General features: G+C 52.4%; 6 protein-coding genes across 6 annotated transcripts; 3 read left to right on the forward strand and 3 right to left on the reverse strand.

Moving 5' to 3' along the window:
• Positions 1-1,165: 1,165 nt before the first annotated feature.
• Z519_12566 (uncharacterized protein) lies at positions 1,166-2,155 on the forward strand (the record flags this gene model as incomplete). The annotated part of the gene is made up of 1 exon (XM_016770271.1): positions 1,166-2,155. The coding sequence occupies one exon, from the start codon at positions 1,166-1,168 to the stop codon at positions 2,153-2,155; it is 990 nt and encodes a 329-aa protein (XP_016613449.1).
• A 295-nt stretch (positions 2,156-2,450) lies between these two features.
• Z519_12567 (uncharacterized protein) lies at positions 2,451-3,278 on the reverse strand (the record flags this gene model as incomplete). Its single annotated transcript, XM_016770272.1, has 1 exon — positions 2,451-3,278. One exon carries the CDS (start codon positions 3,276-3,278, stop codon positions 2,451-2,453), a length of 828 nt encoding a protein of 275 aa, XP_016613450.1.
• Positions 3,279-4,376: 1,098 nt separating this feature from the next.
• On the reverse strand, positions 4,377-5,992 carry Z519_12568 (uncharacterized protein; the record flags this gene model as incomplete). Its single annotated transcript, XM_016770273.1, has 3 exons — positions 4,377-5,505; positions 5,563-5,712; positions 5,769-5,992. 3 exons carry the CDS (start codon positions 5,990-5,992, stop codon positions 4,377-4,379), a joined length of 1,503 nt encoding a protein of 500 aa, XP_016613451.1.
• A 1,750-nt stretch (positions 5,993-7,742) lies between these two features.
• Positions 7,743-8,704, forward strand: Z519_12569 (uncharacterized protein; the record flags this gene model as incomplete). Its single annotated transcript, XM_016770274.1, has 2 exons — positions 7,743-7,861; positions 7,909-8,704. 2 exons carry the CDS (start codon positions 7,743-7,745, stop codon positions 8,702-8,704), a joined length of 915 nt encoding a protein of 304 aa, XP_016613452.1.
• Positions 8,705-10,560: 1,856 nt separating this feature from the next.
• Z519_12570 (uncharacterized protein) lies at positions 10,561-11,724 on the forward strand (the record flags this gene model as incomplete). The annotated part of the gene is made up of 3 exons (XM_016770275.1): positions 10,561-10,879; positions 10,930-11,212; positions 11,310-11,724. 3 exons carry the CDS (start codon positions 10,561-10,563, stop codon positions 11,722-11,724), a joined length of 1,017 nt encoding a protein of 338 aa, XP_016613453.1.
• A 665-nt stretch (positions 11,725-12,389) lies between these two features.
• Positions 12,390-14,614, reverse strand: Z519_12571 (uncharacterized protein; the record flags this gene model as incomplete). The annotated part of the gene is made up of 3 exons (XM_016770276.1): positions 12,390-14,197; positions 14,299-14,546; positions 14,601-14,614. The coding sequence occupies 3 exons, from the start codon at positions 14,612-14,614 to the stop codon at positions 12,390-12,392; spliced, it is 2,070 nt and encodes a 689-aa protein (XP_016613454.1).
• Between the last annotated feature and the right edge of the window lie 901 nt (positions 14,615-15,515).

The raw sequence follows: 15,515 nt of genomic DNA on the forward strand, positions 1-15,515 counted from the left end.
CGGAAGAGGCAGTCTTCGATGCTGCATGTTACTGCTCTGTAACCATAGCCGCGCATAAAGACTATGGCATAGTCTAGCCCTGTCGAACCAGGATATCTCTTAGAGAAAGATTCAAGAGCGATCAAGCACAAATCAGGACAGTCCAGAAACTGGATGGATTTTGTAAGGCTTGTTGCGCATGGGTTGGCTGCCAAGTCTGGCCTATCATACCTAGGAATCCCGCCATATGCAGACAAGGTCTCGGCGGAACACCTGCGGAGACCAAAACGCTAATCAAGCAGAAGGGGGCATAGAAAAGAAAATTGAAAGCCATACCAGAGATTCTATACGGAATGACAGCACTGGAATGACTGTGGATGGTGCTGTTGACAGCCGGATACATCTTTTATAATCTCACTGTGGAGGTATCGTTCAATGTAACCCGGCGGGGCATTGGCTTCGACAGCAGAAGCGTCAGACACATGGTAAGCCACTAGATCTCTTTGAGGAGAAGAGAAATTGGCAGGGGCCATATTATGCGGCATGATGAAGACATCAGGCTGGGTTGGAGGTCGGAAAGAGAGATATCTGTACGCACCCAGGATCCTGCTTCATGTCAGATGGTCCAAGCAAACTCACTGCTACAGCGAGACTCCATTACTATGGGTACTGGTAATGAAGGATATGCTGCCTGTGACACAATTGTCGCAAAGTTGTTTAAGGTCTCGCTACTGGTGGTGCTGCTGAGTTGGCAAATGCCCCGAAGATTCGGAGGCTGAAGCTGTAAGCATAGAAATTGGAACTTTTGGATAGTACTGCCAAACCTCACACATCAAATTCAAGCTTTGGGTGATAGAACAGGTGAGAAATTCTGTATTGTGGTGTGTTCTGAAGAAGTTTAATTGCTTTCTCAATAGTAAGCGAGGACCGTTTGCGTAGTACCAAGCCGGATCCTAACTCCATAGAAACCGAATCATCCTATACGTTTACTTCGGTTGCCCACTTGCCGTGGACTCGCCGGAATCGGAACAGGGCGTTATATATCTATCGGGCGTCTATCCCGGTTTCCCTTCCCCATGAGTCTGAACCGCTCTTCAATCTTCCCTTCCATCCCCCCCTTTTTTTTTTGATGTTCTCAGCTCGTGCTTCGAGAGAAAACAGCATGTCAGCTGCCCCCGTCCCAGACATGGAGGGTCTCAAGATCGACGAAAAAGGAGAGCCCAGGTTACTCCGGTCCTACACGCTCAGACTGGTCGGCGACTGGGGCGGAGCCAACTTTCACCGGATCTGCTCGTGGCTCACGCAGGAGTTCTGTGATCGAACCGGTCCCGGAAGCCGGTCGGCGATCTGGAGCCTACGAGACGGAGGCCTAGACGGGTTGAAGCAGCTCAATGAAGGAGCCGTCGACCTGGCCATTGCTACACCAGCCGCGCTGATGCGACGAGCCCTTACAGGTGACAGCCCTTTTACGACAGCGATGCCGCACTTGCGTGCCTTGGGCGTGCTCCCCCAGAACGACCGGATGGTACTCGCTGTCGACCCGAATTACGGCATCAAAACGTACGGAGAGCTCCGGGAACAAAAACCAGCCCTGCGGATCGCCACCTCGGTCGACGACGGGACCAACTTTATCGGATACGTCGCCAACGAGTTCTTGAATGCCCACCAGATTTCAAAAGCCACTGTGGAGGCATGGGGAGGGGTCTTCCTGACAGCTCAAAGGCCAGAGCAGTGTGTGGCGCTAGTCGAGGAAGGGAAAGCGGACGCTCTTCTTCAAGAAGCCATCATGACACCATGGTGGAGCGGACTGATCGAGAACAATAGACTGATACCGCTACCAGCTGAACCAGGCGCATTGGAGGTGCTGCAACAATCTCTTGGGCTAGGAGCGAACTCTCTCCCCTCCGGCTTTTGGAAGAACTTGACCCAGGATATCCCGGCGTTGGATTTCTCCGACTTCGTCATCTTGGTTAGAGACGACATGCCGAAAGATGTGGCGTATCTTCTTGCCTGGTGCCTTGTGGAGACGAGGCACATGATCGAGGGACAATACAAGCATCTTCCCCCCGAGAAGAGCCCGTTGAGTTATCCTCTGGAACCGAAAAAGATAGCACGCCCTCCGATTCCGCTCCACGAGAGTGCAAGGGGGTATTACTCCAAGGCAGGCTATATATAGTTGCACGAAGTCACCGTTGAAGGGTTCCGGAACACAGATGAATCCATCCTTGCTTCTTGCAAACCAACCTCAGAGTTCAATTTATGACGGGGGAAAATATGAATTAGAATAAGGACCCGCGGTAGTCGCGGCAGTATAGATTTAGTCCGATCTCATCTGAGCAATCCCACGCGAGGAAGCTTATGCACAATTTCATCTTAGTATTCGGCCGTCTGCTGAGAACGTGAAACGAAAATAGCCACTGCCGCAAGAAAGACACCCGGTAAGAATGCGGAAGAGGAGAAAATGCCAAGTCCTATGACGCGACTTTCCCTTTAAACGTCAACGTCGCAACCGTCGAGACGACGAACTTGTGCATGTGCCAGAACCCCGGGATGTACGTGGCGCATAGGCCTCTAATGATTCTGTATCCGAGAATGGGGCCGTACTTCAGGCCGTTGTCGCCGCTCTTGCTCGACACGCCGACTGCGGGCAGGGCGTCAAATTCTCTGTCGCAAGCCATGTCGACAAACGCAGCGCCTAGGTCCCCGTAAGTCACTGTAAGGGTGGCTCGGTCGACGTTGATCTCGTGCCCGCTGGGTTCGTCCTCGATAAGGCCGTTGGGCTGCACGAGCATGACACTGACCAGGGGCGAGGCGGCTAGGAAGACCTCCTGGCCTCGTCGTAGATCCGCGTAAGGATGGACAAAGGCGGTTTTGATTGCCCAGTGGATCACGGCCGGCCGCACAGCGGCCAAGGTGGGATTCCACGTCGCGGACGACAGAAGCAGAACCCGCGGTCGCTGCCAGTCTTGTTTGCCCTGCCGTAACGCCTCCAGGGCGGCGATGACCGTCCTCGCCCCATCCTCGATCACGCTCACCCCCGGACGATTATCGTTTTCGCCGAGGGTGAAGACAATCCGCTCGGCACCATTCAGACACTTGCACATATTTTCGACGTCGCCGAGCGGTCCCTGAAAGATTGAAACGCGAGGATGCGAAGGCAGCAACGGGAAAAGGTCAACAAGCTTCGACGTCGACCGCACGTAAATTCGTATATTCACATCCTGACGTGGAAGAAGCCGCTGCAGCACTTCGCGTCCTGTCTTCCCTGTCGCGCCGAGGATCGCAATGGTCGTAGCCATGGGTTTAACGAAGAGTGATGAGTACTCGGTGAGGGATGCTATGACGAACTAAAGCGGAATGTAAAAAGTCAAGATTTGAAGGGTCAGTATTCCTTCCGCCGTGTTAATATGAGGCCCTTGGATCTCGAACACTGAGGTTGAAGTTTGAAATATACATCGGAACTTATTCTGCTCCGGCCTGTTTGAAGCCGACATCGATGCTCAATAGCCGCCTTGATACTCCCCAGCGCCCAAGATACACCCGCACACGGTGCAACGTGGCAGGGTTTTCCCCGGCGGGCCCGAGAACAGAGAAAGCTGGGGAAGGAGAATCTGGACGAGACATGCAAGTTCAACAAAGCTTATTGTTTTGCCCCGCAAGGAACGCGGTCGAACCTGTCACGGAGAAAATACATCGAATAGGAACCATTCCGACAAGGCAGAAGGGGCTCCACTTCGGAACTAGTTTTTATTTGCTAGCTCGCTCCCGGCTCCGAAATGCTTGGAGCCTGGCGCATTTCAAAAGGCTCTACGTCAGGCATGTCATTTGTGTCATTTCAATATCTTCCTCAGGGGAATGCCTTTCAACCTCCGACAGTAAAATGCATTTGTCTTGTACTAGTGTCCCATCCAGCTTCGACCCTTTCAGAGACCTGAATATGACGCTTCTGCCCGTACATAGTCGTGCACATCTGAGCTTCGCGCTCTCAAGACTAAGTGCCTGTGCTAGGGAAAAACAATGAGTGGTGTTGCGATATCTCACCTGACCGACCGATTCGAGTACTTTGAGGGTCACAGCGAACGACCGTATCTATAGCGAAAAATGAATCATTATTGAGTGCCAGGACCTCCTGCGAGGTGTCTAAAACTGCCTGGGTATATGGATGTCATAGTACGGAGTATCGGCAAGTGCCTTTATCTGCCACAAGAGGATCACACCCACGGGTACACCCACGGAGCATGTATTGCTTGATTATGCTTAAGTCTCTCTAGTGTTCAAATCTTCTATGGTATTGGAATCGCGCTGTCTGTATATGAATTAAGTAGAAACTCCGCCAATCTAACTATTTTCCAGTGTGTTCTGAATCAATCACGAAAGCCAAATTATCCAAGTGGTGCTCAAGCTTCACCCGAGACATCTGCAGCACTCTTTCTGTTTGCAGCGCGCCTTCCGAGCCAAATGGCGGCACCAATGAGCAGGATGGCGGTAACTAACACAACAGCAGCCTGGGTCGCGAACACCGCAGTTACACCATCCTTTGAAATCCAGCTTGGCTGGAAATAGCCGACGGCAAATCCGCCGCAAGTTCGCCACATGTTGATGATTGCAGACACAACTGCAGAGTGTGTGGGATATTTCTCGAGAGCAAAAGCCGTGATGGCAACCATGGTGCCCACCAAACCGATGTTCACCATGACCCACCCAAACGCAAGTCCAACCCAGCTTTTCCCGTAGTTGAGCGTGAGACCATACGTCAGTAAGCCGCACACCATGCTTCCAATGGGGAACCACACGCCATGCAGTCTGTATTCGCTTCGCCAGTGGGCTTTTCGCTTCCCACCGGAACCGTTGTAGATCCATTCATTGAAGAAGTATCCAAAGCAGAAGCCCAGAAGGGCGCCGATGACACCAGCAAAGCGGATGGAGGCATCCTCAACATTGTCAAAGAGGTAAGGCGGCGCTCGCACAAAGGCGTCAATAGTTGTGGTGATTCCGATGGGCCATGTGAAGTTGATCATGGTGGAGAGACCGACAAGGAGGATTGGGGGAGTGAAGGTGAGCTTGATTATGTTAACAGTCGACTCCGAGAGCGTCCGTGCCTTCGGTAGGTTGGTGTTCCCAATGCCCAAAAAAGCCTTGATTCGGTTCGATTGCTGGACGCCCGTTGATCTATTATAGTATGTCTCGTAGCCGAAAGCCAGGATCATCAGCGTAGAGAATCCGTAGAGGCCCGTCAGGACTTTGAAGCAGTCACGCCAGGAACCGGTGCCTTCGAGAATGTATCCAGCTAGAGCAGGGAAGAGGAAAGGACCAACCAGGAAGGTGGTTCCCCAAATGTTGATATATCGTGGCCATTCGTGCGGTTCGTACATGTCGTGGATGATCGGCAGGCCAATCACTTGAGGGACTGTTCCGAAGAGACCTTGAAGGGCTCGTAAAGCCGTGAAAACAGACCATGACTGAGCATAAACACAGCCTAGCACGACAAAGAGGGTGACGATCTGAGGATAGAGCCAAACTGGGAGGCTGGGATGAAAATTAGCAATTGCGGGGCTCGAACGTCTCGAATTTCAGACAACTGACCGGCCGTATGCGTCAATAAAGGGCACAGCAAATATACCACCAAAGCCCTGAAGCAGGATACCGTAGTTGAGGGAAGTGGCCGAGTGCGTGATGGAGGTGTGCCATTCGAAGGCCTGAGGAGCTACCAGAGTTGCACCCCAGGTCATGCCTCTTCCAAAAGTGTCAGCTTCAACAATTTCCAGAAGGGCGGAGGACATTAAACATACCCGTCGGCAAGGATTGAACTGGACATCAAAGCGAGAAATAGAAGTCGCTTCTTCCACGGATTCCAGTTTTGCGGGCTTCGGCTGTCATCTGAATCCTGCCCGTCGACGACGCTGGGCTGATCGGTTTCATTGCTGAGAGCGACCACTGTGCTTTCCGTGTTGATATTCTTCTCGTTTATAGATGTCTTCTCACCAACATCTGATGAAGAAGAAGGTGCACTCATGATTGCTGGAAACTGTAAAGGAGAATATAATTTGGCCTGGCTGAAATGGTATAGAAAATGAAGAGAGCGGCGGTGCACGGGAATGAGCAAGACACAATGAAGAGAAGATTGTTCAGAAGTCGAAAATTCCCGAGACAGTTCTGGAAAAATAGTGAGCCACGAGCTCGTCTTACAACGTGGTTAGCTAGCGCTCCACGAGTAGCAGGAGTCGAGGGCAGGTCGAGACTGGAAAGCACTCGATCTCTTTCGACTACCGAGTAGAGCAACCGACATTGGCCTCATCTCCCCCGCCTCGCGTAGAAGAGATATGCCTGTTCCGCTTAGGAGGTAACAGAGCAGAGCACTCTTCCCCGGCCCTGTGTTGAACACCTGGCAGCCAAGATTCAATAGATGCATGAGCCGCTTCGAGGCGGTCCCGGGGACCGGGTCTTTTCGAGGCAAGGCGTTGCAGATCCGGCCACCAGCACTGCCTAGGCTTGAGTTCGTGCATATGAATGCAGCCCTAGGAGAAGTAGAATGCGCCAAGATGCATGAGGAGGCTAATAAGACAGGGAAATACCTGGATAGACGGGCTCGACGGTTGGGTCTTGCAACGCGAGATAAAGCATAAACACCTAGTGCACCATGGACCGCGCACCCTGAACAGCGTGGATACCCTCCCGTGAAAGTCTGCTAGTTAGGCGCTTTGAGTATGGTATGCGTCGGACCAAGGGGCCTTGCAAGGGTGTACAAAACCCAATGAAGATGCTCCTTGGTTATTACTCGAAACAAGTGTCAAGGAATTTTTTTCCGGGAGATTGGTTGTTGGTTAAGAAGACACCCACTGAAGAAGCAGCCCCAATGAAAGCAAGTGTGCACAGAAATAGCATACATAACAGTTCCTACATCAATAGATACCGCGTTGCTGTTGCTGTGCCTGGTCAGTTACTAAGACTGGGGGAGCTCCAGACACAGAGGGGTAAGCGAAGAAGATCAGTCCACCGCCCACACAAGCTACGAGCAGATTCCTGCCAGCCGCCTACCATCGCAATAAGCGGTGGATCCCCGGGAACTTCCGACCGTGGTGGCGGATCATGCAATATGTCTCCCCGGGTGGGGATTTTCAAGCATTGCTATGGTACTGGGTACCAGGGTAAACCTCAAAGCTTCGGTACTTGTACTTGTACAAGCAAAGACAAGTTTCGGCCCGTAGTGGCCTCAAGAAAAGCAATTCCATCAAGCATCCAGCGAAACATTGCATTAACTTCTTTCGGAAGAATGGCGCACCCAGGTCTGCCAGCGACCTCGGCCTTTCCATGATTTCATTGGGAAGTTTCTTTCCGATCATGGTTGATTTAATTCATGTTGGACTGCCTGTCCGTGCACGCTCTGTCGAATCCAAGGAGGAAAATGAGCGATCCAGGGGCAATTCTGGCCTCTACAGTAACTGCAGTAAGAGCATCGAAATCTAGTTATAACCGCAGGAACCAGAATAACGCCCGTGATAGGTCGCGGCCCTTGGGTTTATCCCAGTGGCTATCCATTTCAACTTCTTCCCCCTGCTCAATCAGATCGGGCCTGTTGCAACAGCCGAAGAGCTGACCAGAGCGTCCGACGCTGAGAGGAGTGATGAAGCCAAACGGTCCTCACCGCTATGTAGGGTACTTTGTCGCAACCGCCAGAGCGTGCTGACCGTGATCCCAGGCTTGCGGCTTACAGGTCTGAATAATGCCGAATACCAGAGTGTTATCTGACGTTTGCAGAGGACACCATGTTCGCGATGGCTGGTCTGGGCCTGGTTGACCTGGTTGATGATACCACATACCGGGTAAACCCCGTCACTGCTCACATGGTCGCAGTGCCATCGTCTCTCGATGGCATGCTGCATTTGTAAGTGTTACAGCCGGGGAAACACATCCAGTACTGAGGCTTTCAAGCACGACAGAGCCTCTCTGGTCAGCAGCTTTTTTGATGAGACAGCTCAGAGACACAAAATTCGAATATCCATTCCAGGAAAACAAAACACCCACGCAATATGGATATAAAATGATTGACGAGCAGAGATTTGTCGACGAGCACACTTATTCCATCATGCACATGCAAGGACGCATGCCAAGTTTCTCGTCCTTCATGGAAGGAAAATTTGGCCGCTTCGGCACGATGCCAGAGCGGGTGAAGTCCTTTGGGTATGATCTGGGGTCCGTCTTGGAGAGCGAAGCCAACAACATAGCCATCGTCGACATCGGAGGCGGACGGGGTGAGATGCTTCTGGAAGTAAAGCAAGCATACCCTCACTTGAAGAAAGAGCATCTTGTCTTGCAGGAGTATCGTCCGGACCAAAAGAATGCGAACGAGCTGACGATCCAAAACTGGGATTTCAAGGACGAATCACCCGAGTCGGTCAAAGGTGCTCTCGTGTATAGCCTAACACACATCTACCACAATTTGTCAGACCTCGAAGCCTTGCGACTGATGAAGAAGATTTCAGATGCGATGGCGCCGTACTCCAGGATGCTGATTCATGAGTTCGCAAAAAATGCCACATATGGAAAGATGCACGCGACCATGATTCAGTTGTACGCTGGGAGAATCAGGAGCAGTCGCGAATGGAAGCAGATGGCGGCTTTGGCGGGCTTGGAAGTCACTTTCGAGGCATATCCTGTGGCCGGGGAGGGGCTTGTTGAGATGAGAAAGCTGGGAACATCCGACGGGACATCCGATGTTGCGGCCTAGATTTTCAGGGTGATAGTTTGTTTGTGCCTGATTCTGAAAGGAGCATACACTTCTCTTTCCAGGAGCTCCCCTGGTCAGTGGCTGGCGTGACGCTCTTTTCGAGACACTGATCGATGATTTCGGGGCTCAAAGCGATAGAGTTTGACAGTACTGGGTACCCATGAGCTCCCTGCTCAAGGTTGAGAGCTGTGAACCTTTTTTGGCCAATATTCTCCGCCCTTCCCCTTCTAGACGTGATCGCCACGGCTGAGATGTCTCCGCGAGAAGCATCGAGGGTCCAATGCACCTTCACTCAGTACGTACCTGTATTTCGCTTCCGATGATCAGCAATAGGCCTCGTGGGCTGACCGAACTATAAGAGGGTCAGAAACGTGTCAAATGAACCTGGCCTTGCTTGCTTCAACTAATAGACTAGCTTGAGAGGCTTATCCTAGTGGCGTTCCAGTAGTAAGCCGTCCGTGCATCAGGGCGGTGGTGCGATCGACGAACAACGGAGAAGACGGGCCGGAAGGATCCCTGCTAGGACACCACCTTCCAACGCTAAAAGCTCCTCGTCGTGATTAGCGAGTTTGATGTCAAAGAGAGTGACGACGACCGGGTTCGGCAACGCTGACCACTGACAGGTAGCAGAGCTGGCAATTGCAAACCTAGCGTAGAGCAATCTTTCTTGGTGTCCTCCATAGGGGAAAGAACATCGATAGGCCTCTGCTGCATGGGCTCCTTGTATTTCTGGGCGCAAAAGAGCGGTAAGTGAACTTTCCCCAGCGGAGCAAATACGCTGATTTCGCCACAAAGATACTATTGACCTGTTTATCTCGCGTCCCTTTCAGATATTGCTCGGCAAGGGACATTAAACACAAGGTCCGGTCTCAAAATACGGAGTACCTGGTTAGGGAATCTCTCGAGTCTCGGTACTTCCATTCATTGATGGATTGGCTTTTCTCAAGAACGCTAATATGTGGGCAAGGGGGCTGGCAAAACAAGCAGATATTCGCTTTCCCCCGGAGATGAGAGCCCTCAGCAGGCCCTTGTCGCAAGATCCACGCAGTGTGTGAATTGATCCAGGTCAAGGCGCAGTAGCCTCGCATGTTTGAGGATCATGCTTTCTCCCCTGGGAGCCCATGACAAGCCACTAAGGTACTGCTCCAGGTGTGCAGGAGCAAAATCGATGCCGGACTAACTATTAGGGGGTTCGTCGGAGCCGTACCGAGGGTTCGTTCCAGTCTGCAAGAAACATGGCCCTCGGGACTAATCCCGTCCTCATGCTGGTCGGACTGCGTCTGCAAGGGACAGGCCAGGGCTCCGTATGAGGCACGAATCGACTGAGTAGGTACGTACCGAGTACTCTATGGGATAATACAAGCGCCTCTTCCGCAACCCTACAATTCTTGTTCAACGGACGGTTTCTTTCGGTGCGAGCAGCAACATGGAAGTGCCACGACCTGATGGTCCTGATGTCAACAGAGGTATTTGAAAATTGCGCACCTGAGAATCATCAGAACAAAAACTGACTACCTTCGAAAGGGACGAACATCTTTATAGGATGCTGGGTACTGACAGGGTTTGTATTCTTCGTCCTATTATTTCGTTTCGGTGTGAAAGCTTGGATTTCATGGCTCCTACCACATGTGTCGAGGCCACAGCGAGTATGGGGTCTGGAGGACTTCTTCTTCGCCTTCGGTTACGCCTTTGATATCGGTCATATGGCATTGATATGGAAGAGGCAAGTTCACAGATGATCCACGTTGATTTTCCCTTCCTGTTTCCTGGGCTCTGACACGGTACCACCACACAGTTGGGAATGGGGATTAGGGAGGCATTTCTTCTACCTTACGCCAATTCAAAAGAACCGAGCAATGAAATGGGATTTCATCTCTCAACCCCTGGCAGTCTCTGCTTCGATGTGGTCACGAACCGGCGTGATCCTCTTCCTATACACATGCTTTGCCCAGAATCGAAGAAGCCTGCGGGTCATCGTTATTATCTGCCTGGTGGTCCAGATCGTCGCAAACCTCTTCACAATCTTGCAAATATTCCTCCAATGCGGGCCCAATCCGTATCGTCTTGTCAATAGGGCTGCTTACTTCCATTACATGTGGGATCCCCTGCCGGAAGACGGCTCAGTTGTCTGTCAGGCGCCGACAGTACAAGCAACTGTGGGATACGTTCAGGGGGGTAAGTGGGCGCTATACTCATGTTGAGGACCAAATCTAACGGCAGGGCAGCTTTCAACTGCATCATCGACTTCACCTTGACCTACCTAGCCGGTTTTGAGCTCTGGCAGTTCATGTTCCGGGGGGCTCAAAAGAGCCGCGAGAACTCTTTTATCACCAGATTTAAGAGACTTGATCCACGGATCCGGACTCAACGTCTATGGCAGACGTTGCTGATTTGCGGCCCGTTGCTGTTGTCTGGGGTTGCGTCGATAGTCAAGACATACCTTCTCTCAGCGCTGGGAAGCAGGCTGGACTTTACCTGGAATATTGTTCCATTTATCCTCTGGGTCAAGTGAGCACACACCCACACACACACAGGCACCATACTGTCTACAGTGGCTCAGCTGCCAAAAGGGTGACAATGATAGCTAACTTGGCGCGTTGTCCAGGATCGAGAACTACTCCATCCCAATCGCCACGACGGCACCAATCCTGCGACTCTTCATCCGCACCTTTATCGATCAACGCGGCACGGACAAGGACTACGGGCTCAGCCAGAGCGGAGGTGTCGGCGGCCGGTCAAAGTCGGGGACCCACGCGATGGAATTGAGCAACCGCTCACACACGAGGTCCCACGTCCGGCGCGACAGCAAGGGGTTCGTGCACATGCAAGAGACGGACGAGGGCAGCAGCGAGACGGCGCGCGGGCCGAGCAGGCAGGGCTCGGAGAACAACTTGATTGTCGTCAACGAGAACGAGATTCGCGTCAAGCACGAGTACGAGGTGCGCGTCGAGGACAAGGGCGATGTGCCCGCCGGCGTCGTGAAGAAGCCCCGTGTTCGAAGCGGCGGGGCTTGGGCATGAGCGTGAGTTGGTGATCGGTTGGTCGGCTGGTACATAACCAGGTTGGTCCGATCTGACAACCTGGCGGGAGACATGGAAAATTCGGCAGCAGTGTTGGGTCCTGTACCGTGCTGTACTGTGCGATGCTATAGCCGTTCTCCTCTCTCTCGAGTCCACAAGAACCTAGCAGCAAGAGAGGTGCTGATGATCTCCCAGTCCTCTATTGTTTCTGTCCCCCAAAAAGGAAGTCGGAAGGCGAAGCCAAGAAATGGAGGAAGGGAGGGATATGACAAGCGTGATTTTGTTGGCCGTTCCATTCTTTTTTGTGTACGAGTAGATGTATCGGCGAAAAAGGGGCGAGGGGAGTGAGGGATGAGGCGATGTCCTCAGGTCTCAATGGCATAGAAGTCAGTGTATATCTTGCAAAATTCAAAAAGTTATAGGGGAAAATAAATCCGTGCCTATTTTCTTCTCGCTCTCTTCCCTCTCTATCGGTCAAGCTAAAGCATTCTCATGCTTTTTGAACACTTCTCACCAGCATCTGGTTTCCATCGTGTATTGAGTGCTGGTAAATTCCATACTGGTTCTGATTTGGTCACGTGCTTCGTCCTCTTTCCCTTCCCTTTTCCTTTTTTTGGCCCTTCTGTCCTCAGAGGCTACTGACTACTCTACACCTTGACTGGCTGTTACATTTCTGCTCTTCTGTGAGGACTTTTCCACCTCAACACCTGTGTGCTGCCACCGCCGCGGCCCTGGTCCTGCTTCTGGTCCAGATGATCTTTTCCTCCGCCGCTTTGCGCCCCATACTTCGGGTCGTGACCCTGCCTGACGGGGCCGGCTGTGCCGCACGCGGTGGTCTTGTGGCAGGATGATTTCGTCCCGGAGGGTGTTTCGCACCAACGCCACCACCAACACCACCACCACCACCACCACCACCAGCCTCTCGCTCTTCCCTTTCGGCCCTTTCTCACACCCTTCTTCGCCTTCTTGACGACTGCGTTTGCTTGCTCGTCTTCTTGAACGTCGCTCTCTGGGGCTGCTGCAGCCTCAGTGGCAGCCGGTTCTGCAGCGAGAGGGGTCTGGGGGCGAGGGGTTGGAAAATCCTGTTGCGCAACTGGAGAGCCCTGTTGCGGAGTTGAGGAGCCCTCTTCGGGGGCAAGAGGGGTTTGTGACTGAGGTGGAAGGGGAGGTCGATGTGAAGGTGGAGGAGGTGCAGGGGATGGAGACGTCTGCTGCGCCGCAGGAGAATCCTGGAGCAAAGCCGTGGCAGCCCGTTGTGTATCTGGAGGGAGCTGGGCCGTTGTGGAGGCCTCTTCTGTGGCCGATGCCTCTCTAGGGGATGTCGGCGACGTTCTTTGTGCTGCTGACGGGCCCGCCTGCGGAGTTGGATGCGGCATCTCTGGAGCCGGCAATGGCGGCTCCGGAGGAGGCAGATATGTTGCTTGCGGCGTCAGCTGACCCTGTTTCGAATGTCTCTCTTTGTTCCACTCTGGGTCAACGTCCCAAAACCAGACTTGGTTGTATCCGTGGCCACGTACCATGGCAGCCGAGACAATGTTGGTCATGCCAAGGCGGTCGACCTCTGTAGTAACTAGTTGATTGACCATGGAATGGTCGTCGTGATTGAACGGACGACCGCTAGGGGTCACCGGGCAATTATCCTTCAGCGAGGGGATATGCAGGTTGAAGCTGAGCTCTTCGACTGCCAGGACCTTGAGCGTGGTTGGATCGACTCGTGCGATCTTCCATGGGCCTGGGACCTTGGCGCACAGGCTCAGCAACTCGTAGCGGGACTTGTAGAGTTGTATTTCTGGTAGTGGCTTGTGCTGCCACTCCGTGGAAAGGCGGCTTCTCAACCAGGAATGGTTGGCCAGATGGTGGTTGTATTTCTTCCAGGGGTAGCTAGGAGTCAGCACCCCTGGCGCTAGGTCGTCTCTGTACCGGTGCTGTCGAGTCCACTGGAATTCTAGCAGGGGGCCTCCCGTTGCGTCTCGGGCCTGCTGAGCAAGCCCGCTGACAGCTTCACGGAAGCCCACAAAGGCATTGTAATCCTCTGGGTTGGTATTCATGATGAGCACCCAGTTCCAGTCTCTAAATGGTGCGAATGTTTTGTTTTGATCAGGCTGGCCACGGCCTTCCAGGACTTTCGACAGGCAGGTGTGGATGCCCCTGAGGTCGTTGATCATCGCCTCAATCTGCTGCGTGCGCGACGGCGGTGGTGGTTGTTCTTGAGCAACGCCCATTTGCTTCCTGGTCTGGCACTCTCGCTGGGCATGTTTGTCTTCCTCCTTGATAACTTTGGCATCTCTCAGTTTCCGTGCTGGCGGATTTCCAGGCACTTCCCAGACGCTCTGATCGACCAGTCTGGCCAAGCCAAGATCTCCGATATAGAAGTCCGGAAGCCTGCTCTCCGGGGTTGGGAAATGAAGGTAGATGTTGCTCTCTTTCAGGTCTCCATGGGAGATGGAGGTGTTGCAGTGGAGGTGTTCGACGGCTTCCAACAAGTTGTCAAGAGGCGCCAGACAAGGACTTCGGGAGCCAGGATGCGCTCGCGCTCGAGGACTCTGATGAACCGCTCCAGTGTCCCACCGTTACAGTACGAGAAGAGCGTTGATGTTGCCTTGAACTCCTCTGCACGTGGGTGGCCTTGAGGGAGCACCTGGAAATCTTGAGAGTGCACGAAGGCCGGGATTCGAGGATGTGGGCGATAGAGACTGACTTCGGCACAATAGATGCCGGCTTTGTGGCTTGAAGTTGCAGAGGTAGCCTTTGTCTTCTTCCTCACATAGTCTTGGTTGTTGACAATGGAGCGAACAATCGAGGTAACCTCTTCGGCGCCTGCGCTGAGCGAACCACAGAAGAGATAACCGTCTTGTTAGAGGAAGAAGACTGCGTACTTCTCGGGAGCCATTTTTTCATTGGTGAGCTTGACGGTTTCCATGGACTTAGAGCGCAATAAAGTGATCAAGAGACCTTGGAGATTTGAAAAGACTTGATGCGCAGCGGCAGAGAGAAGAATCGGTGTTGCTTGAGTTTGAGATCGGGCTTGGGCTGGAAAGACACTTTCTTCAAAAGGAGACCAGGGAGGAAGAGACTGGCTACTTGGAGAGAAGAGACGAGAGCGTATATATGATAGTGGCGAACAAGTTTTTCAACGGAACATTCAGCTGTATTAAGTGTAGAAGGAACAATAACTTGTTCTTAATGTTGTTAGTTTTGAGATAGTGTCGATTGAAGACGCTGGGTGGGGTGTTCGGATCAATACAATGAATAACATCCCACTCCTGGTGTGATATTAATAATTCATTGTGTGGGGCTGAGTTCCCTTGTTGTGAAGTCATTGTCACTGTAAATTCATTGTCATGGCCATGAATAGCACTTCTCTCAATGGCAAGGCTCAATAAAAAAAGGGGGTGCGGCAGAGGATTCACGTGACCCACCGAGAGGTCGAGCGAAGGTCGAGCAAAAGTGGAGCCTATCTGAGCCTGTTGAATAAATATTGCTCGATCGGCGAAAACACTGACCAGAACGCATTGTGTCGTAGGTGCGTGTCTGTCGCTTATTTTTTTCAAATCTCAGCGGTACTAGTGTTATGTGTTTAACCGCCGCTAGTTTGCTGAGCCGCGGACGTACTGCTTGGACCACCAAGGCTGCGGTACATCAACACCACTTCCTTTGTTGCTTCCTGCGCTTCAAAAGAAGATGAAAGACGGATAGGGAAATTTATACCCCCTCGGTATCAGAAAGTTGTCGTAAGCATACACGGTCCGAGGCTTGATGCTGACATAGTGAGTTAGAATCGTCCTGGGAAA

Source organism: Cladophialophora bantiana (assembly GCF_000835475.1).
Source record: "Cladophialophora bantiana CBS 173.52 unplaced genomic scaffold supercont1.31, whole genome shotgun sequence".
Taxonomy (NCBI): domain Eukaryota; kingdom Fungi; phylum Ascomycota; class Eurotiomycetes; order Chaetothyriales; family Herpotrichiellaceae; genus Cladophialophora; species Cladophialophora bantiana.